Source organism: Haliotis rufescens, unplaced genomic scaffold (assembly GCF_023055435.1).
Source record: "Haliotis rufescens isolate VD_foot unplaced genomic scaffold, xgHalRufe1.0.p SCAF_5, whole genome shotgun sequence".
Classification (NCBI taxonomy): domain Eukaryota; kingdom Metazoa; phylum Mollusca; class Gastropoda; order Lepetellida; family Haliotidae; genus Haliotis; species Haliotis rufescens.
The window spans coordinates 44,071,475-44,094,939 of record NW_025964223.1 but is presented as its reverse complement, the minus strand read 5'-3'; the positions used below and the strand labels follow the sequence as shown (position 1 = coordinate 44,094,939).

Below are 23,465 nucleotides of genomic sequence, written 5' to 3'. Positions count from 1 at the left end.
CATACACAAATAAGCTGGTATAATATTCTAATGAGATAAAGTATATCAAATCCATACAAGATAAACGTATCTGATTAAACTGCAAGAGAATATAAGTGACGGAAATCAAATTCGCTAACCATACCCATTGGAACATAAACACAACGAACTTTGTCGGACTTTGCCGAACGCCGGACAGCGGTAAGAACATTCGTGACCAACTCGTGTTATTCCGGGACAAGCCGAATAGCGAGAAGCATATATCACCACTCGCATGTTTCCGTAATGTACATTCGGCTTGTCCCGGAATGGGACGAGTTGGTCACAAATGCAGTGGGAAGGAGGGGCTACGGTCACCGTGACTAGCTTGGTTTTACAACCCGGTGACACTGTGTCTGAGTTGGGTATTCATGTTAAACTGCGGCATGGTATCCCAGTTGGCTAGCACTATAAAATCAGCATAATTCCGGACCAGTACAAGCACCACAAACACACACAGACAGACACACACACACACGCACACACGCACACGTACGCACGCACACACACTCCATGTAAGTGAAATAATCTTAACGCGACTTTAAACTCCATTTCACCTCACCACCAAACTGGTTATGATATTGCCTGTGCTGACGGCTTCTTTACAGACCGTGTCATACATGCACAATTATGCACAGAATGTACAACGCAATATTCAAAGGCAGGAAAACAGCAGTAAGAGGCAATAGTAAGGGCGGATCCCGGATTCTTGTCAAAGGAATGCGCGTGTGTGTAGTGGGGTGTATCGTTAGATCTACTGTTTGTTTGTTTGCACTCAGCAATATTAATATTCCGGCTGCATGACAGCGGTTTGTAAATAATCGAGTATGGACCAGACAATCTAGTCGCCTCTTACGACAAGCATATTCGCCTTTTACGGCAAGCATGGGTTGCTGAAGACCTATTCTACCCCAATCTTCACCGGTCTTAGATCTACCTGTTATATAGGTGAAGGGATGATTTCGACAGTGTTTTATATCATACAGTGAGTCAACTCTTAATTTCTTAAAATGTCTTCAACTTAAATGTCCCTGAGCCAAAGGTGTTGTCAGAAAGCCGACCATTATCACATCAACAGTGGTATGTATTTAGTGGTTATGGAATAATGTTTATTCATTCGGATCTAGCTGCACTAATTACATCTGACGGATAGTTCTAAGGGCATAGGAAACATACAAGTAGATAACAAACATTAATTTCATACAAGCGCTATACATCACTTGGGCGTGTACAGAATGTCAGACCACGTGAAGTAGAGGTACAAACATCTGTGATATCTTGCACCAGAACGCAAATAATTATTTGTGTTTTAGTTTATTTATAACACTTGTAAATATAATCTAGTATTTGACAAAATCAGTAAATTTCTATGTGAAATGGTTTGGGATTATTATATCACGTCTTATGTTGTATTTTATCCAAAATATGATCCATTTCTCAAATCAATTGATCACGCATAAATATTACATGTCAGGTAAAAAATTATATTATTAATAAAAAAAAGTATTTGCAAATATGCATACTGAAGTAGTATGTTTACGGATGGGGGGAAAATGAGTTTGATGTGGTAAATGTGGTTGTTTGTGGAGAGATCGTGTTCGTTGTACACAAGTGCAGCTCTTCATGATATTAGACCGCCTCCGTGGTCTAGTGGTAGAGCGTCCGCCCGGAGAGCGGAAGGTCCGGGGTTCGATCCCCGGCCGCGTCATACCAAAAGACGTTAAAAGATGGTACTTGTTGTTACCCTGTCTGGCGCTCGGCATTAAGGGGCTAAAATAAAGACTAGTCGGCTCGGAGTCAGTATACTGTGTCTGAGTGTTGTATTCATATTAAACTGCTGCATGGTATCTCAGTGTGCTTACACTATGACTCGGCATCAGTCCGGACTAGTACAAGCAGACACACACACACGTGCATGCACGTCGCTATATAAGTCCAATAATCTTGGACGCGGCGTTTAACCCAATTTCACCTCACGTTTAAGATATGAATTGAAGAAGCAAAGTAGCGAATGTCTACCGTGAATAAACATGTATATTGTCTGGTCTGGTTACGCCCAATATCTTGTGTTGACGTTATCTGGTCAGGTATGATTCCATAGCGACGCGGTGTCCCCTCAGGTCTCGGCAGGCGGACTGCAGGATCACCTGTCGAATAGGATACTGTCGCTAAGTGAGACACGGGTGACTCAAAAGAACAAGCCATTTATCTCTCATGTGTTACGTGCGGTCGCCTGATGAATACACAACGTTGACAGTTTCGTCAATATGTTCTATGATATATGGGGCATATGTTAAACCAACACATGGCTGGAAGCCGATTAGGATTAGGATTAGCCCAGGGAATGCAATATTCAGTTTGTGGATAATGCTAATGACGTTGTGTCAAACGTCTTAGAATCGGTGGTTGAATGCATTACAGGGAGTCCTGCCTCTTTTCCCGACCTTGAGGATACTCATTGAGATTCGGGAGGTAGGTGTCACGGTGTACATATTCCCACATAACGCAAGGGACTAGGGTCACCTGTCGGGTCTCACTGTAGCAGGTAGATTCACGGTCCCGCCTTTATTTAAAGAAACATTCCACGTGCCTATTCACAACGATGACGGTAACCACTCCATAGTGAATGTGTAAGATTAGCGGGGTGTTCTCAAATAGAAGCTGAATAATAGAATAATAAATTTGCGCTGAGCTTCGTTCTCGCTTCGCTCAACACAATCAGTCCAACACTTTGTACCAAAAATACACAGTTAGAGCAATCCGCAGGACATTAACGCTAAGCAATAAGAACAGTGCCATAGCCAGCCGGGGGTGGGGGTGATTTTTTTTTATAGAAAACAGTTTATTTGAATCATGAAAATACAAGTTGGGGACAAGTGATACTTGTACAAATATTTGCTGGAATATTGCTAAAAGCGGCGTAAAACCATACTCACTCACGCAATCCTACCACATTAAACTGGCACGCCGTGATACAGTGAGTGAGTGAGTGAGTGAGTGAGTATGGTTTTACGCCACTTTTAGCAATATTCCAGCAATATCACGGCGGGGGACACCAGAAATGGGCTTCACACATTGTACCCATGTCGGGAATCGTACCCGGGTCTTCGGCGTGACGAGCGAACGCTTTAACCACTAGGCTACCCGAACGCCCAACGCCGTGATACAACTAGAATACTGTCCAAAGCGGTGTTAAACCCAACTCACTCACTCAGTCATGCAGAGAAACTGCACTGTCTCTTAATAAAAGTAATTTTAGAAAACAAAACAAACAGATGAAACAAACAAAAATTCAGAGACAGTTTAGTGACATCAAAATTTGTGTTACAGTACGAGATCCAAAGTCCGTTTTCTTTCGAATTCACAATTTACATTCACCCGCTTGTTCAGACGAGCAGAATTTTGATTTGGAGGGCCGCGACCACAAAGGTAAGTGGACACGTTGAAAGGTGTAAATGACTTTATACCCGTGTAGGGAGCAGAAATGATCAACCAGGAACAGGAAATAACTTCATTTGAGCCGGCTGAACAAAGTTCAAGTCGTCGCATAATATACAGCTATATTTTACGCCCGCTTCAAATAATATCATGAGCTCATATTCCACGAGTAACATTAACAAACAAAAATTCATAGTAAATGAATTGTTTTGATTTTATTGAAAATAGATACAATTTGATTGCTTTTAAAACAATATCCAGTTATTCAATTATTAAACACATGATTTTATTCCAGGGTATGGTTCACACATGTATATCAATTTTCAACAAAAAATATATATATAGCACTTGATTGAATGCATTTTGAACCCACATCCCAGTAAAAACAAATAAGCTGTGTCTAAAGATAATGTATAACAATTAATACTAGTGTCACTACATTGGCACCTCTCCCCTACATTCTGCGAAGTATATGTGACCTCAAATATTATGGGCCAAAGTCTGAGAATACAAAAGTGGAAAGCATGCTAATATAAATACTTATTTAAGAGGATATAGGTAAGTCTAGTGGTCCATGTTCACTTGAGTCTGTCAGTGTTACTTACATTTGTAAACAGTTTGCACAAAGTTAGTTTTGGATAATATTCTACTTTTTACCCGCAAAATGAATCATAATATCTATTTTTATGACATGGGTATTGGATGTTTAATGTGTATCACAATATTTTACAATGCACAAGGGGGTATTGCGATACATACAACGTATTGTATGTTTCAAAATTTTGAAGTCAGAAGCAATTTGAAACATCAATGCAGGAATTGAAGTTCATAAATGGAACAAAACAAGATGCTGGAAAAGCACGATGTTTACTCATTCAATAAATATGCAATGATTTGCGCTCCGGGACAGTGATGACTTGGCGTTACCCACTTCCAAAGAAGAGCTCCAGAATGTGAACTTGCGTTTTGGAATTACGAAAACATTTTGCAGGTAAATGTGTATGGAAAGTGAATATCATTAAACACATGATAAAAATCGCTGTTTAAATCACCCGATGTATCGAGCATTAAAACATGATATTGTGATACGTATCATGGATAGAATGAACCTCAATTTTACCGATATACCGTTAATACTGCACACCCTTACTTCCCACATCATGGCATTGTGTCAGAAAAAAATAATATAAGCAGCAGTTGCATCTTGTATTAAATTATATTTGATATAATATTTACAACACATCACAGTATCATTGTTTTCTTGCTTGTAATTGGTCGATGTTTAGTTTTGGTTTGAATTCTTATCACCCTAAATTTGAATCAATTTTTGTTTGTTTTTGGTATTTGATAGTGAGTGAGTTAAAATGTAACGTAGCATCGGCATTATTTCAGAGATTGGCAACAGCTGCCTAGCCAATCTACTGATGCACAAACTGGGGAGTTTCTGCATATGTCATGACAACTTAAGAGGTTGTATATGCCCTTCTGCCAAATCTTCTTGTATAATATGAACCCAGGGCTACAAATATATTTATATGTGACTTCAACAGAAGTATTTTATATTTTTAACACACTAACATGTCAGGTACATTTCTTATGTTGCCTGCTCAAACAGTTGGCTTTACATTTAGAACATACCAACTGCAATTTTGTATCTCAAATTAATAATGTTAGAAGCCATTCTCTGGATATGGACAATATTTTCTGAATGAAATAGATCTAAGGGAAGTAACTCTAAGTTTGTCTTTTTGTTTTGTCTGCTATAAATGCCTAACTGTGGTATTATTACCAATTCAGACCAAAGCATAAGACATACCTGTAATATAAACAGGTGTGCAGTAATATAAATTTGTTGTCCATCAGTTCCACAGGTGACATTAGTTGATGTACTGTGTTAGGTTTGGGGGCTCAGGGAACATAAACTAACATAGAGGATACATCAACCATTTTCATACCTGCATGTCAGAATAATGAGATCTGATTGGTCCATGTGATTCTGATGAAATACTATATATCCCACCCGGAAATAAATAAATCACCTATATCCCACCACGAGCCAGACTGACTGCACATGGAATTCTGAGATACAGAATAAATCCCTTATACCCCGCTTCCAAGCAAAAAGCTGCACACTTTCTCCGAGTCAGTGAAAGTCATGTGACATAGCACAAGCTAACCTCCGCTCAATCTAACAACTGTTTTCTAACAATATTGAATTTGTTTTCATTCTTTTACAATGTCATATTAAAACATGTCGGTAAGATAAATTTGTTGTAGCAGGATCACTTTGGGATATAATGGGTTTTATGCTTCCCTTGTTAGGTTTTATACCACTCGCCTATAAAACCTAACGCTGGACGCACAAAACCCCATGTACCCCTGCTGATCCTGCTACAACTTTATAATGTCCCCTTCAAGACTGGTGGACAGGCTATATTGCCTTTATCTCCATATATGGTCTTGTCATGAGTGAAATACAAGTCTGATTTAATTGAAAACATGAATAAGGGACTGTTCACTGGGCAATGAAGCAATGAAAAGGTCCCATTTTTTCAAATAAAAGAATGATAAATTTGTTTATTTTGGGGGGAGTGCTCATTAATTATTGGGAAGGGGCATCATGGAAAAATGTTACATGTATTTAGGGCACCATGAAAAAATGTTTCATAAAATGGTGGGGGGGTGGCAAAGTATGATACAGTCTTAAGGTCTTTCTTTATCAAATTCTAGAGAGGCACAGTAAAAATATAATTATGATAATAAGCATGTTTACAAATTGAAAATCTCAGGCATACAACCCTGTCAACCAAAGAAGAAAAAGACAATATATATAAATGCATTTACTTGCATTGCAGTCAAGAATACATGACACTATATATAGGTTGAAGCGTTTGGCCTGTACTTTTTACAACACACACAAAATAAATTGCAAAGGTAATGTATGGAAAAATTCAAGACATGCATAAAGAAACATTCAATTGTATCAGTGATGAGGCCAAAATATATTAATGATTAAATTTTATTCCCAAACAGATGTTTATGTGAACAAACAGTTAAGAGTGTTTTCAGGTGGAGGCAAAATTCCAAATGGTGAATAGTCTCATGTGTTGTGAATATATAGGGTGTTTTAAAATTTTAAATAATCATGGTAATGAGAGGTGTACTGTCTCTGTTTTGATTAATGCTTGGTTGATGAAAACATGTGTACATCTTATAATCGTTCACTCACAACAAGTGTGGTGTAATTGCGAGAATGTTCGAAATTGTCATATCCGTTATTATCGTACATTCTGTTGAGAGATGGGTGTTTCTTGTGACTCGAGGTAACTGCACGATGTAAAAAGTCTTCACTTCTCTCATCAAAACCATTGCCTATACGTTTGTGTCCAAGGTGGCTGTTGTTTCCATTGTCCAAATTACTATTTGCAGGTACACTGAAGCGATTTTTGTGTGCATTCCGTCTTGGTTGTCTCCTGAAAAATATATCTGGTTCAATCTGGTGTAATTTGTCGTTGTTAACGCTGATCACACAATATCCTTCTTTTCAGTTTGGCCATCCCTGGAAAAATTATAAGGGTGGCAGGTAACACATCAAGGGAGATAACTCTAAAATCCCTGTCACCAGTGTGAAGCTTGAAGCAGTTTACAAAGCTGTTACTTTCTGACTCGTCCATCAATTGCAACATCTGGGGTCATTGTAGAAGTAATCTTATGGAATTATTGTGTGGAGAAATGAACCAGGGGAGGACGATCAGATACAGTGGGGAAGAATCATAAAATAATACAAGTAATGTACAAGTAATAAAATAAATAATTGGTGAAATGGACCAAATTGACTGTATTTTCTTTAAGGACATTTTTTCTGTGATTTTGGCATCTTGGGTAGTGTCTTGAAATAAATGGAAAATCATTTTGGTGTTGTCAGCATATTAATAAATTGCTAGGGCTGTCTAATGATACAGATCGTGGAGATCGATAATCGTTAACTAAATATCAATCTATTATTGATAAATATCAGAGAAATAACTTTGAGCAAATACACAAAAAGAAGTCAGAAAGAAAACAACATATTTCACCCCACTGGTGATTGTTGGCACATTTATGCAAAGACTACTTTGTGGAAATTTAAGATATAAAAGAAACAGTTGCTTTACCTCTTCAGCAATTGAAATGATTGACAATAACAAGTCTGTTTTGGTAAATCTAAACTTGTTTTCATCACAATAATTCATTTAAGATATTGTCGATGACACATTTTTCATATCGATAATCCTTAATATTTCTTCCCATCAACGATAATTCTGTTTATTAATGCTTTCGCCAGCCCTATAAATTACACTTTGGAAGACTAATACTAGTACACTCATGGAAAACAGTTACAAATATTCTTGAGATAATTACAGTCATCTATCCCACTCAGACTATATGCATAAGTCAGTAGCTACCAAACAATCCCAATTCTTATCAACCAATAAGCCTTACATGCAGCAAATGAATTCTTCATGCAGGATGTAAGCATTAATTTGGAAGCCTATAATATCACAATGTGACAACTTCAAAATTATTTCTTGAATTATTTTGTAAATTGTATTATTTTCTTCCTGTATCTTAGCAATATTATTGCTGGCAATATTTCCACTTACCGTTTTCCCATGATGGCAGCAACTGCAATGATGATTCCGACTAGAAGACCAGCGCCAACAATAGAGCAGATGATAATAACTGGAAGGACAAATCACATCTGTGTGTGAGCTACTCAGCTCTTGTAAATATCTACAGATTGCAGAACAATGGCAGTGACTTGCAGAAGAGTTTTTAAAGAAATATTGGTTATATAGCTTCATGACAAGCCAATAGATAATAGTGTGTGTCCCAACACAGTAAATTTTCCTAATAATTATAACTCATACCTTAAAAATTGAACTCATTCTCATGTAATTTTAGACTAGAACTAGTTCTGAGATTAGTTGTTTTAAAATAGTAATGTTAATTTTACATGATGCTGCTGAGACACAAGAAGATCATGAATAGATATGTGAATGTGTTATCTTTCAGTTTTCATTAATTCATGTTACATCTCTGGTTGTATTGTGCAGTATATAGACAGTGTGACACATATATACACAAAAGAAGTATACACAAACACCACAGACCACTGAAACTGCTGTCTGACAAAATACATGCTGATGATAATGCTATCCTGAAAACTGATTTTCTTTAAAGCATTTTGGTAAAATCAGTTAGTACTCTCATCATAGTAAATATCCATGGGCAGAATTGAAGACAGGTTATGTCCATGTTTAATCTTGTAGCACTCATGGTGCTCTCTGGTGAAAACATAAAACTCATTGCTGCAGATCTATTTAAACTTATACCTCTGTCACTTTGAGAGTAAAAGTGACAGTTGAGTTTAATTGATTCTCAGCTTGGATAAATTTTCAGCTACACCTGCAAAACCTCATTAAAACTATGAGCCTAAATGTTTGTTTAAATATCTTGCAACAAATGTATTTTTTATGGCAAACACATTCTGTTTTTTTAACAATTACATATGACCTAAACGGTATCTAAAAATTTTTCAAAGCATTTTCTGGAACTATTTATTTTTCAATAAAATCACAGGCCCTCCTCCCCCAAAATATCAAATGGATGGTCTCTTAGTTCCTTCTTAAGTTGTTTGAAAATGTTGTCATTTATGCATTGTTTTTTAAAACTGGTCAGTGTCACCGTTTCAAATATCATATGCAAAAATTGTAATATCCTGTTGCTGGAATAACGCAAATGTGTCTGACATATAGGTTTCTTTTTGTTTTTGTTTTATATAAGGGTTGTTGGATACTTATGAACTATTTTTAAATTCATCAAAGGGTAGACATTGACAGAATGAAGTGATGTGACAGCTTGTAAAGAGTCAGACTCTACCTTCTACGTATACATATATGTATATACATGTACATAACACCATCAATATATGCAGTTGATTAGTATGTTGCATATTGCTTTTAAGCTTGTTAGCAATTATTAGTCTTTGATCCAATACAATAAATATGGCATCCAAAATGTGCTGTTTTTTTTGTGCAAAGTAAACCCTGAAAATATTGTCTGAAATCAATAATGATTGTGTGTCATTGTACCCTGATGGTGTCGGATGTTGCTCATAGTCGTTATTACCTGTCTGTTTGGTCCTGATTGGATTATTAACAGACTGCCATCATAGAGCTAGAAAGTTGCTAAGTGTGTCATAAAACAACAAACCCACAGTTTGGAACCTGTTATAACCCCCATACTGATCTCAGTGAGTTTGACCTCCTCTGTGGTCCTTGGATGGAGCCTCTTCCCGGAGAGCAGAAGGTCAAGGGTGTGATCCCCGCACGTGTCATTCCACAAGACGTGAAAAGATGGTCCTTGTTGTTACCTTACCTGATGCTTGGCACTTAAAGGCTGCTTGGAGGCAGTATACTGTGTCTGAGACAAGTATCCATTTTAAAACCCCTGCATGGTATCTCAATAGGCTAGCACTATAAATGCGACATAAATCTGAACTTGTACAAGCAGCAACACACACACATACACATACGCACATGCATGCATGTCACTAAATATATAAGTGCAATTATCTTGGGACCGACTCTTAATTTCATTTCACTTCACCTCACCTGCCAGTGTGTTAACTCAGGATCAGTTTTCAGGACCAAATTTCTTTCGTCTTGTGTGGTAATATATTAATTACAATTGCCCTATAGCCATTCACATGTTGTTGCAGTAAACTGCTCACTCAGGTTGCACTCTCACATCTCTCACTCACTTGTAGTAAACTGCACTGTTGACAAATGCCTTGGGCTAAGTTTCAGTTATAGCTGTCAGAAGATAACATTGAACAGAACTACAAAGATTTGTTGTGGGAGATTTCTGTGTATCTCCATGCTATGTTTACCCTGATAGTTAGTCTAGATTCTACCATGACACTGAAGAATGCTTGAGTCTGAATAGTCAAAATAAGATTAATATCTAATTTGATTCGATACCTCAATTTTAACTTGCCTTTTCACATGTAAACACTGGGTATGGAAAGATTGATAGTCTGTACATCGATGCATATAACAATGGCTGCCAATAATCCATTACATTAAGATATAAACCAACTGTTTTGAAGTTTGAGGTAGTCTATCTGTAGATTAGATATCTCTTATCTAAATTTGGTTCTAGATGAGAGGTGAGGTGAGGTAAAATGGGGCTTAACATCGTGTCCAAGATTATTGCACTTACATAGTGAGTGAGTGATTGAGTATGGTTTTACGCCGCTTTAAGCAATATTCCAGCAATATCATGGCGGGGGACACCAGAAATGGGCTTCACACATTGTACCCATGTCGGGAATTGAAACCCAGGTCTTCGGCGTGACGAGCGAACGCTTTAACCACTAGGCTACCGGACCGCCCCTTGCACTTATATAGCGATGTGCATGCACATGTGTGTGGCTGCTTGTACTAGTCCAGACTGATGTCGATTTGTAGTGCTAGTCCATTGAGATACCATGCCGCAGTTTAGCATGAATACCCCATTCTGACACAGTATACTGACTCCGAGCTGACCAGTTTTTGTTTTAGCCCTTAATGTCGAATGCCAGACAGGGTAACAACAAGTACCATCTTTTAACGTCTTTTAGTATGACGCAGCTGGGATTGAACCCAGGACCTTACGCTCTCCGGGCGGACGCTCTACTACTAGACCACACAGGCGGTCTCCAGATGAGAAGTAACACAGTCGTTTATCTCTATTCTTACTATGAAAACAGTTCTCTTTATAATGAACTTATGCTGAATTTATTTATTTTTTAACAATCTTTATTGAATTGGATAACAGGATTTTAGTTATTTTTATGTTGTACTTTTGTACCAGTTTGTTTAAAATATCTCCCAAACAGTAAAAGATATTCAGAATGACTATCTTTCCACTCCAAACTTGGACCTGGCTATATTTTACTCTTCACTGTCCAAAACATAGTTGTTCATGGATAAAGTGCTATTTACAAATTGCGTGAAACTATAGGACAATTCCAATCTGTAGTTATGTTCACATCAACCTGATGATTAACAGGTGGAAATGGACCAAATGGCACAACCATTTCCAATGGAACCTATCTTGAAGTTTGTCTGAATACAGCTGCTGTTTGCAGATGTAGACAAGCAGGCACTGTTCGACAAGAGAGACGGTGCTCATTTTCATGAACCAGTGGTTACTGGGTAGTGTATGTTTTACTTCATTGTATGTGTTCTGAAATAGACTTCATCATGTTTAATAAGCTGTCGTGAACAAGAGCATGTGCAGTGTACCAGTTAGTGACAAAGACATCAGATAATGTTCCATTATCGAACGTGTACTGTTCTAATCACCATCTTTTATATGCATCGATATGTAGGCTATCAATAAATTGATGTATTCACACGCATGCTTTTGTACGAATGGCTTGTTAGTTTTGAGTAATCAGTTGGAATTTGATACCTGATTTTAATCTAATTTTGACTAATAAGAATCAAGCATGTTTTAGTGTATAGCCTGGGTTGCAGGTTGCACAAAGCAGCAATCAATGTGTTGACTGTTTTATCAGCCTGAATGTTTATAAAAATATAATGACTGTGAGTTGAGTTGAGTTGAGTCTTCCTGCATTTCACAGTTACATTGTCAGGTCTGGCAATTGGTTTCTATTTCTGTATGGCTTTCTCTTGCCTATTGAATCAGAGGTCATTGTGACTCTCAAGTAGAAATGTCATGGGTGAAGAGGAATTTGAGGCCTAAGAGGCGTATGAGTAATAGTCTGTTTCATGTATGTTTCATGGGGAAGCATTTGCACAGATTCTTGTCGCAGAAACAAATATGAAGAATATGTGCATCGGAAAATCCTTGAAATCAATATTCCTGTTATGGTAATGATGGCAATCTAGAGGTGAAGCAATTGGCCAATCACCCTGAAGACATGGGTTTAACTGATGCATGGGTACATTTATCCCATTCTTTGTTTCCTCTGCCTTAATATAGCTCATATGTCAGTTGTGTCATGTTTGTAGACTGTGTGAATACACACACATAATTGAAATGAATCTTGTAAATATTTTGACGAAGAAGAATATATCCAAAGATCCAGAACAAAGACTACACCATATCCCTGAATATATTACATTAATGCTGTGCTTTAGACTTTCTATTGGCAGCATTTGGGTTTTTTGTTCAGATTAGTCAGGTTTTCTTGCTTTGGCCAGACCTTTGTATTCTTCTTTTACACATGTTTAGGCCAATATGGCAAGATGTAGGAGGCAAAAATTGATAAAAAATGTTGCTTGGGTTAGTTTGAGATGAAATTCTGCAAAGACTGCCAAGTCAGTAACCTAAGAGATTATGATAGGGTTTCGGAAATTTCTCTTGTAAAGTAATTGTTCGTATATAATTATAATTATAAAAGTTCTTGAAAGATGAAATTATTAATAACAAAATATATATATATATATTTAATTATTTCTTTCATCTGAAGAAGTAAGTGAGCCATTGCTTATGTAAAAAACATGAATACACTGGTCTGGCCCTGCTTGTTGAGTGCAGACATTTACTTACTCCCACAGATGGGCGATGTAAGCCAAGCACCAAGCAAGGTATACAGAACAATAAGGACAACATTTACTTTAAACATCGGCTCACTTGCAGTCTGACTGACACTGTTGGGGAAGCCAGTGTACGTGTAGACTGTTGTAGTGCGCGTCGTCTCGGTGGTCGGACCGTAGGTCTTCCTTGTAGTTACCTCCCCTGGCAAAGACGTGACACCTGGGGTGTAGGTCAGTCGGTACGTGGTTGGGTTGTAAGGGGTGCTTGTGGCAATGGGTTTTGGGATAGGGGTGGTAGTGCTGGTGGTCGTAGTTGATGTTGTCGTTGTCGGGATTGTGGTAGTGGTTGCTGAACGGCATACGAGTTGGACTGTGGTTATGGATCCTAGAAATATGCATAAGGAATAGTCATTGTAGATTTCATGCTGATTCTGTATCCTTGAAGAGGATATTAATAATATCACTGTCAGCTATATAATCAGTTGCTATTTGTTATGGAACCTTACTTAGCCATATCTAATCAAGTCTGTTTCTTGAACATGTGTTCTTGATGTCTGCTTGAAGGAGATGCGCTGATGTCAGTACACTATTCTGTCACTAAGATATGCTCGCTCTTTACAGGTGAAGGAGATGCCCTGATGTAAATACACTAATCTGTCACTAAGATAAGACCACTCACCTCCAGGTGAAGGAGATGTCCTGATGTCAATACACTATTTTGTCACTAAGATATGCTCGCTCTTTACAGGTGAAGGAGATGCCCTGATGCCAATACACTGGTCTGTCACTAAGATATGACCACTCACCTCCAGGTGAAGGAGATGCCCTGATGTCAATACACTGGTCTGTCACTAAGATATGACCACTCACCTCCAGGTGAAGGAGATGCCCTGATGTCAATACACTGGTCTGTCACTAAGATATGACCACTCATCTCCAGGTGAAGGAGATGCCCTGATGTCAATACACTGGTCTGCCACTAAGATATGACCACTCACCTCCAGGTGAAGGAGATGCCCTGATGTCAATACACTGGTCTGTCACTAAGATATGACCACTCACCTCCAGGTGAAGGAGATGCCCTGATGTCAATACACTATTTTGTCACTAAGATATGCTCGCTCTTTACAGGTGAAGGAGATGCCCTGATGTCAATTCAATAGTCTGTCACTAAGATATGACCACTCACCTCCAGGTGAAGGAGATGCCCTGATGTCAATACACTATTTTGTCACTAAGATATGCTCGCTCTTTACAGGTGAAGGAGATGCCCTGATGTCAATTCAATAGTCTGTCACTAAGATAGGATCACTCACCGCCAGGTGAAGGATTTGCTTTGATGTCCACACAGTAGTTATTGCTAGCCATCGGCACATCTTTCAGGAAGTTGATGTCAAAGTTCTTCTTTGCAGAAACATCAATTGTTATCCCAGAAAACAGGCATTCAAATGTCAGTGGATTAGATGCTCTGAAGTCAAGTCTGGACAGGCATCCTTGGTAGTTGGGTGCAGCGATGAGGATAACACTTAGAGAATCTGCCGTTGTTTGCAGAGAACAGGTGCAGTTGAGATTCACTTGCGGAGCTCTGGATGTGTCAAGAAATGCTCGAGCTCCAATGACAGAGTCCCCAGAACACATGTCTGCAACTGTTGGAAACATTATAACATAGAAATTACACAAGATCATGAGGGAGATCTATACCATTTGGGGCAATGAATATGATTGTGAAATAGTTTTGTCCATTAATCTTTCCATGGCTCTGTTTTCTGTTCATACTTACTTTAACCTATGACTTTTAAGAACTGTATCTTGTTACCCACAAGAACTGTGTAAAAGGTCAGCAATCAATGTTTAAATTGTAAGAGCTTAAGGAAAAGATATAAAGTGATCAAGAGGAATTCTCCCCAGAGAGCAGTCTGAACTGCTACCTTTATGCTGCTCCAGGCAGGTTCGAACCTTTGCAGTTAGGTACATTTAAACACCATGTATATACTGTATGCTTGTATCAAATCTCCTGAACTTTTTCTCATCATTATCATTGATGTCAACCCAACGGTAAATGAACGTTGATAATATGGCATGGAGTCATCCAACAGATGACATAACTACCTTGTCAGCCTGCTGAGGGGGTTAACCTTTTCAGTCATGCGGACAAGGTGTCTGATCTTGAGTCAGAAAGTCTGTTTGAATCCCATCATGGGACTAAGAATTTGTACGGCCACTATTCAAAGAATAAATGATGATTTGGAGCTGTTAATCATACAATAAAACACTACAGGGAGAAAAACCCATGAGGGGTGCAGATTAAATTGAGATACATCAGTAATTTAGCAATAAACTGAAAAATGCCCTGAAAATGGGAGAAGAAATAATTCTCTGTATTGAACATTTAAAATTTTGGATATACATATGTATCTCATAAAGTTTTGTGTGAAAATAGTCAAAAGATTTTGAGAAATGCTCTAGGTCAAAGTCCAAACTGATACCAAATGAAAATGTCAAAAAAAAGGCTTGACCCAAGCGCAAATGTTTGGAAAATAGGGATTGCCAAGTGAGTTATTCTCCAGAATCTAATTATTACAGGTTGATGCAGTGGCATATGGATGGAAGGACATGCTCAATTCTGTATCCCTATGCATTGTTTCCTGGGATATAAAACTGATTGTTGAGGGCTGTGTTGATCAGAGAGCCTCTGTATTAGCTATCAGTTAGCTGTTGATGTGGGAGATTGATTTGTATGGCAGTACCAGTATATTGTACTGCAAATCATCAATATGTGGTCAATACACCTGTGTGTCTTTGTTGCAGAGAAAACAACCTGTATCTGAAATTTCTATTAACAAAATGGCAGTTATTGAATATTAATGGCCATAAAAAGATTCTGTTATGCACAAACTGTTTTTTTGTTTAATCAAATGAAATACTCTCTTAATGTATTCAGATACAATATAGTGCTATTAATGCCTAAACCACAATAATAGCTCCAGCGATGATCAGATTTGTGATAGGTAGTGTTTAGTATCAACAGCCTTGATCTTTTTCTCTAGAAGGGTGAATGCAGAATATGATTATCTGAGTGCTGAGTAAATAAATTGTATTGATCAGGAAATAAGGAAATGTTGTACTAGTAGGATCCTGTAAACACCAAAATAAACATAAAAGATTTTGAGACAACCCCTGATTACAACTGTTAGTGATTTTCATCAGTTTTTAAGTAGTATCAGTTGATTACTTTTGATATTGCTAAATATATTTATTTTTTTCCATTTTTAACTGTTAACATTCAAGCTATGGTATATGAACACCAACAATTAAAGATTTCATAATTGTGAAATATAAAGGAAGTATATTGTGTGCATGTCTATGTCTGTATTAGGGAAGTGAGTGTACACTAAGTGTTTATTCAGAATTTTATGCCCAGGAGTGTGTTTACTGATATAACAAAGCAAGCTTCAGAATTTCTGCAATTCTTAAAGTCGTTGAAATAGAGTTGAACAGTTGAGCATGTTTATGCCACACAAATTAATGATTATATTTTCGTCCAAATAGTTAAAAAATGTGATGTGAGAAGCATTTTACATTTACTATGATTTTGTTTTTAAGCAGATTGTTAAAGGCATGTGTGAATATTAATTGTTGATGGTTGTGATTCTGTTAATTCTGCCAATATCTGCTGGTGGTGGGGCCCCTTAATTCTGCAAATATCTGCTGGTTGTGGGGCCCCTTAATTGTGCCAATATCTGCTGATTGTGCATCCCCTTAAATCTGCCAATATCTGCTGATTGTGGGCCCCCTGAATTCTTAAACTGAACGAATTTGACCGTGACTACATGTCAGTGTCAAAGTGGTACAGATGACAGTGTGTACATACCTGGTGCTGCTGATGATGGACACCCTTGACCTGGAATAGAAGGAGGAGACATCAGTGTGCTTGGTCATAACAACTGGATACTGGTGGTTAAGCACTACACAAGGAGGGTGTTACATTAGTAAAGGTTTTAACATGCTTTGTGTCACATTGTGACAGTGAAATAAAACACAATTCAGTGTTACTCAATTGTACCTAATATCAGCCAGGGACTTTGCTCAACTGCTAATCTTTGCTTATAATTCACTCTAGGCCACGTCATTGCACCATTCATGCTCATAGCTTATAAAGAAATTATTATTTAGGCCACAATAAATTAATTTTTATTTTTTTATCTAATTTGTTAAAATATGTGATGTTAGGGGGATTTTGTTTTATGCAAACTGTTCAAGGCATCTTGTACATGATGCTGTTGAATGATGAGATTCATTTGACACATGAGTGGTTGGTTGGACTGTGTGCATGGTGTATTCCATTAAGTAAAGAGGAACGCATAGCAATTTTCATCATTGATAGGTATACCTGTGGATAATGAGATAATGTGCCAAGTGGTGCCTGGTAGTTCTATGAGTGTTGATGAACATCTAGTGATTACTTTGTTATAGACATATCATTACTGTACTAGTACTAATGGGATGTTGATTCTGCAATGTTCAATCTCTCTCTCTATGCATGCACAGAAATATTTGTACCACAAATTGAGTGTTTCTGCTTTTTCAAATTATGATTGATGACCTATGAGACTCTCTGAAGTCTTGAATGAATATTAGTTACATGACTATGATCATACAACAAGGATATATTTGCTTTAGTCTTCCTAGTGGTGAACTACACCAGTATGTCGGAGGTGGTCATTAACTTGTGATGGGAAAAGATTACATTGTTTGTTTGTTTGTTTGTTTGTTTGTTTGTTTGTTTGTTTGTTTGTTGTTTAAAGTCACTCCCAGCAATGTTCCAGGTATATCGTTTGTTGTTTATCATTGCAATCTGCACAATTCCAGCTATATGATGGAGGTCTTTTAATAATTGAATCTGGACCCTGACATTCCAGTGATTGTCATGATCAGCATTACGTTACGCAAATGGGATACAATGACAAGCTTACCAAGTCAGTGAGCCTGACCACCTGATCTTATGACAAGCATGGGTTGGTGAATATAAAAGTAATCAATGATCCATTAAAGTTTGATCATGAATGAGAATAGAAACAACCGACATTTAGAGCATTCTTTTACCATAGCCTTCGTGTCATTAATACCAAATAAAACAACAAAAGTCTTGTGTGTTTATTGTATTAACTCCTGAAGAAAGCTTTTGATCTCATCAAAAGCAGGGCAGGGGGGACCATGGGATTTTATTGAACCAAATAAATTGTCCCAGAAAATTGTCGAAAATTGTTGAAAATATGCAATGATCAATCTCTAAAATAAAGGATGTGATACTTTGTTAGGGATCCTCAATCAAAGAAAGGAAGTTTCAGAATAGATTCCTCAGTTGGGTTTTGTCACATTTTTTGTGATCTAACTTGCCAGTTGCTGTCTTTTAGAATATCAGCTCTTTGCTGGACATGTATAACCGTTTCTTGTTGATTGATGTGTCTCTACTTATTCACAACATCACAGCTGGCTATGTTTACGCTTCAAGTTATCATAATACATGTGTCTGTGACTGGCCCATAAATAAATCTAAGGCAAGTAATATTGTCATTGTTTTACAGATGAGCTCGCTTTGAATATTGTGAAAGTTAACAAATTGAAATGCTCTGTTTAGAAGAAAATATGCTTATGTATGCAATTTTTCATTTGTCATAACTTGTTTTAAGAGCTGAATATTTTGTACATATTCAGGAGCACAATTTGTACTTGTAATCCTATACCTATGACACTTGTGACTCATAATATTTGTCATATGCTTAGTCTCAAGAAGAGCTTTTGTTCATTGGGATCATGAACTATTTACAAAGTTATTGACTAGACTACAAGCGTTAGTTCCGCTCTGCTGTCAGTACATTGTCAAGAACCAGCAGAACGCATTGGTATCATTGACTTCAGCTAGTTCTAATGTGTGCACGATGCTTAACATGAAAGAGTCAATTAATGTTTTATACGGTCCGTCTTGTACATGTAGCCTGTGTTGACTGGTTTACAGAGATCTAGGTGGCCAGCTTCAACATGCACAGTTGTAACATGTACTAGTTAGTGGGTTTTCCAGCGTGAATTTCTTTCTTTTTGAAAGGTGAGGAGAGATAGATCGTGTTACGCTGCAAAAGATGAGGACACATGTGTCTTTTGTTCTCTGCAATCACTGCAGAGCAGGTTTGACAGCTTTATAAGGCTTCCTTACATCTCAGATGTTGCTGGATTGTTAATTGTATCAAATTGGACAGTTATGGCTCTCCTGAATAAGAATTAACTCAATTTAAAAACCACTGTATTAAAATTAAGAATATTATTTGGTTACAATTATTCATTGTTTGGCCCTTTCACACAGCAGTCTTTCATGTATAATGTACACCACTTGTGGGTGTGCTGAAGAGATAAAGAGTGTTCACTGAGAAATATCAACTTGGGAATTCATTTGGGAAATATGTCTTCCTTTTCGATATGATTGTTTGATTGGACTTACATTGGACTCTTTCAAACATGTGATCAAGAGGATTAATAATTTCACAATTTCAGCATTATCTCAACAGTCTGATTCTCTGCCTACATGTACATGTCTGTAATCTGCAGCTCTCTCTAAACCAGCATCTCTGTAATCACACAATCACTCTAAACCAGCATAGTAATAATGTCCAAACCAGCATCTCAGAAACCTGACACTCCCTATATGTACATCTCAGTAATCTGCTACTCTCTCTAAACCAGCATCTCTGTAACCACCCAATCACTCTAAACCAGCATAGTAATAATATCACATTATCTTTAAACCAGATTCTATATAATCTGGAACTCTGTCCAAACCAGCATCTCAGACACTCCTTATAATTTGACACTCTATAAACTAGAACCTCTCTTAAATCTGCCTCTCTTTTTGCAACCAGCATATACATGACATCTCAATATATTATTGCTATGATCCAGCATCCATTACATCTGCCACTCACAACACCAGAGTTTCAATAAACCAACACACTCTATAAACTGGCATCTGCATAATATGGCAATTTCTATCAAGAAGCATCTCTCTATATCCCCATATCGGTATAAACGATTGCACTGTACAAAAAATGTTCTTCTAGCACTCTCTATAAACTAGATCCTCATAAATATGGCATTCTCTGTAAACAGGTCCTGAGAGTATGCAGTGTCAAATATATGCTGAGTATCAAATATTGCAGTCTTTTCTGATCCCTGCATGATGATTTGAAGTTTAAATCTGATATTATTCCTCTGTCATACAACACTTATGTCTTACTGCACAGTTTTAACAAGAGAAAAACATATTCTTACTTGTTATATTTGTGGCCATAAACTGGGATTGAAACCAAGGTCTTTCTGATTTGAGGTGCACCTCTGCCATTTGACCAGCAGGCCAACCCCATCATCAGGTGATTGAGTGAGTTGGGTTTAACACCTCTTTTAGCAATATTCCAGTTGTACCTTGGCAGGGGACACACAAATGCCAGGCTTCACACGTTGTACCATGTGGGGAATCGACCCAAAATGCTTTAAACACTAGGCTATCCCACCACCACCCATTATCAGGATGACAAAAATAGATGTGATCTGCCTGAGACTCCACACTCTGGTACCAACACAAGAATAAAGTTCCCTTTCCCTTCATCAAAGACATCTGATTTTATAGCTAATGACCGACTGTTTTCACAATGTTGACGTGCAAGGTGTTACCATGATTACAATATGTGACCTTACAGAAAATAATGTAATTCAATACTTTGCTATTATGTATGCAAACATGAAATATGTATGATAAGAACACAGATTGAAACGGAGACTGAAGGTTAAATGTCAGATGCATGTTTCATTCATTGTTATGGATATCAGATAGTGAAAATCTTTATTAATCAACTTAAACTGGCTACATTTCCCAGACAACCACTAAAGTCTGGGGTAGCCAACTCTGCATGATGCCTGAAGGTGGAACGTCTATGCTTCAACTACCCACAAGTCAGGCTTCATGGCTGTGCAGTCTTACTGCTGATTAGGTGTGTGAATAATACATGACATCCTGATTAGACAAACATGTTTACTGTACTGCATACAGATTAACTGCTCTAATAACATCACTCGCCTCTGATATTTGACATACCTATGATCTTCTATGGCAAATTGAAATAGTTTTGCAAAAGAGTTTTGTTGTTGAGAAATAACGTTTCTGTTCCATTCCACAGTTGTCAATAGCTGATCACATTCAATAGCATAGAACAGAGAAGGGGGGCATATCGGCAACACTTAAGGTTTCAGCTAATCTTATTTTTAATCCAGTGATTTATAAAGACTTCACTGTTTAACATAAGGTTTAGGATAAAGATCCTTTGATTTTCGGCTCTATGTTGTGAAGTCAGGCATTAGGATTTTAGAAATCAAACATACCCAACTATATCTTTTACTATTAGATCTTTCATGACATGGTCATACACCACATGCGCAAAGGCAACTGTTACTGTGATCATATATGTTAAGTTATGATTTAAACTTGTAACTACAAGATGAGACCAACTCTGTGGTGTGGTGGAAAGAGTGTCTGCCTGGATAGCCGAAGGGCATTTTGATCCCATGGCCGCATCATACCAAAAGATGTTAAAAGGTTGTACTTGTTGTTACCCTGCCTGGGGTTCGGCATGAAGGAGATAATGCTCTGAGTCAGTATACTGTGTCTGAGTAGGGTATCCGTGTAAAACTGCAGCATGGTATCTCAGTGGGCCAGCACTATAGGGCCAGCATAAGGACTAGTGGGCAAGCAGATGCACACACACACACATTGATGCATGTTGCTATGTAAGTGCAATAATCTTGAAGATGACATCAATGCATTACTTGAACACTGCACAGGATGACATGACTATAAAATAAATGCTGCTGATTTGTGCCTCTTATGTCATTTACTAAACATGTACATCCAAGAATAAGTGACATATTAGTGTGTGCGAACATTACATAAACATATGCATGATGGATATTTTAATTTAATATTTGAATCAGTCAAATACACATCTACCTGGTAGACAACAGAATTATCTTGGAAAAGATTTCAATATTTGTTCATTAAAGGATACCAATACATTATTAACTTAATAAGAATTATATCTAAGAAAAGGTGTACTAACCATTTACTTGATATGTCCAGGTAATCAACATCACAAGAAACATCAAACTCTTTGCACTGCAACATGAAGTCATTTTTCTATCAAGTGTAGATCTTCTTGTTTCAGAAAGTATTTCTTCAGTGTGATGTCGGATGGTAATATAAGCACTATATATCCTTGTCACTGAACTCTGCAATCCTCATGAGCAATAATGAGGCAACACTGTCAACTGTCACTGACGTCTTCAAATCAGTTTCTCCCCTCGGATGCAGAGAACCTCAACTGCGTAGGTACCACCTTGTCCGGAGGTTGATGCAGGCTGGATTAGGGTGGGGTGTTATGCAAAATGGCGTGATGTGATGATGAGGGATGCCATTAATCCACTTGACCGATCACAAGGGTCTGGGAAACAAAAAACTCTGTGTAAGGAAAGCCAATTATTGCAAATTGGGGTGTGGTGTGGCTCAATCCATGCAGGAAATTTAACAATAGAGATTTGTTAATATTTTAAAAGAATTTTATGAGTGAGTCAAAATTTGAAATTTAGCATGCACTGAGTTAGAATATGATTTATGTAACCGTGAGATGACATGATGTCTTCCACAGCCAACTACAACAGTTGGTTCATTCTGATGCATTTCTCATTTGCTTACTTTGTATGTTATAGGATTTCTACAATTGTCCATTGTATCATAGCTAAAAGTAAATGTTTTCATGTAGGCTTAACAAATAACTGTGTACAGCTTTTACCTTTTTTCTTAGATATACCAATTGTTTTACTTTTTTTTTAAATCTCAAGAAGAAATTGTGACAAAGCCTTTTTAAAACTTAGGCGTGTCTGTGTTGCATTCTAAACCAATTACTCACGTTTGACAGATCCGGAAAATCATGTTCAGTCAAGGGTTTTTAAGCATAACAAGACCAGTCCTTTTGCAAATAATGATCCAGTTGGCGTATGTTCACAATGAACCCTTGTTTGTTCCGAGTTTGTTGTATCAATTTAGGGAGTAAAACCCCTATTCCCACAGAAACACAAATGATCAGTTTTTTGTGAGTGGCGATATTTGGTGTAGATAATTGATAAAACAGTTGCCACCCTATAGCCTGGGGGCGTATGCCGATGTCAACATGAGAAGTCCCACACTGGCTGATGTATATTTCATGTCGCTGTGTTACATACACCTGTCAGTTGAAGAATAAAGTTGTCAGTCATTACCACATTTCAATCTGTTCACTCCTTGGTCATGATGTCTATGATATTTGTATTCAATTATGATTG

General features: G+C 37.5%; 2 protein-coding genes across 5 annotated transcripts in view; one reads left to right on the top strand and one right to left on the bottom strand.

Moving 5' to 3' along the window:
* The first annotated feature begins 3,401 nt into the window (after window positions 1-3,401).
* LOC124140009 overlaps window positions 3,402-23,465 on the top strand; it is a 63,800-nt gene continuing 43,736 nt past the window's right edge. The window contains exon 1 of the mRNA XM_046507342.2: window positions 3,402-3,447. The gene's annotated coding sequence lies outside the window, so the exon portion shown is untranslated. The remainder of the gene's footprint in view (window positions 3,448-23,465) is intronic.
* Window positions 3,652-22,588, bottom strand: LOC124140008 (integumentary mucin C.1-like). Of its 4 annotated transcripts, none has more exons than XM_046507338.2 (6): window positions 22,208-22,588; window positions 16,921-16,950; window positions 14,366-14,695; window positions 13,147-13,434; window positions 8,100-8,178; window positions 3,652-6,929 (listed from the first exon to the last, which is right to left on the bottom strand). In XM_046507338.2, the coding sequence occupies exons 1-6, from the start codon at window positions 22,278-22,280 to the stop codon at window positions 6,668-6,670; spliced, it is 1,062 nt and encodes a 353-aa protein (XP_046363294.2). In that variant the 5' UTR covers window positions 22,281-22,588; the 3' UTR covers window positions 3,652-6,667. The 4 variants fall into 4 exon arrangements, with proteins under 4 accessions (XP_046363294.2, XP_046363295.2, XP_046363296.2 ...); XM_046507339.2 differs by having other exon boundaries at window positions 6,822-7,015; XM_046507340.2 differs by having other exon boundaries at window positions 6,822-7,015; window positions 13,130-13,434; window positions 22,208-22,571.

Coding starts and splice junctions, on each gene's coding strand:
- LOC124140008 (XM_046507338.2), bottom strand. CDS start 22,280: ATGACTTCATGTTGCAGTGCAAAGAGTTTGATGTTTCTTGTGATGTTG. Junction 16,951..22,207: donor CTGGACATATCAAGTAAATG/GTTAGTACACCT, acceptor CTTCTATTCCAG/GTCAAGGGTGTCCATCATCA. Junction 8,179..13,146: donor CAGTGTCAGTCAGACTGCAA/GTGAGCCGATGT, acceptor TTGTCCTTCCAG/TTATTATCATCTGCTCTATT.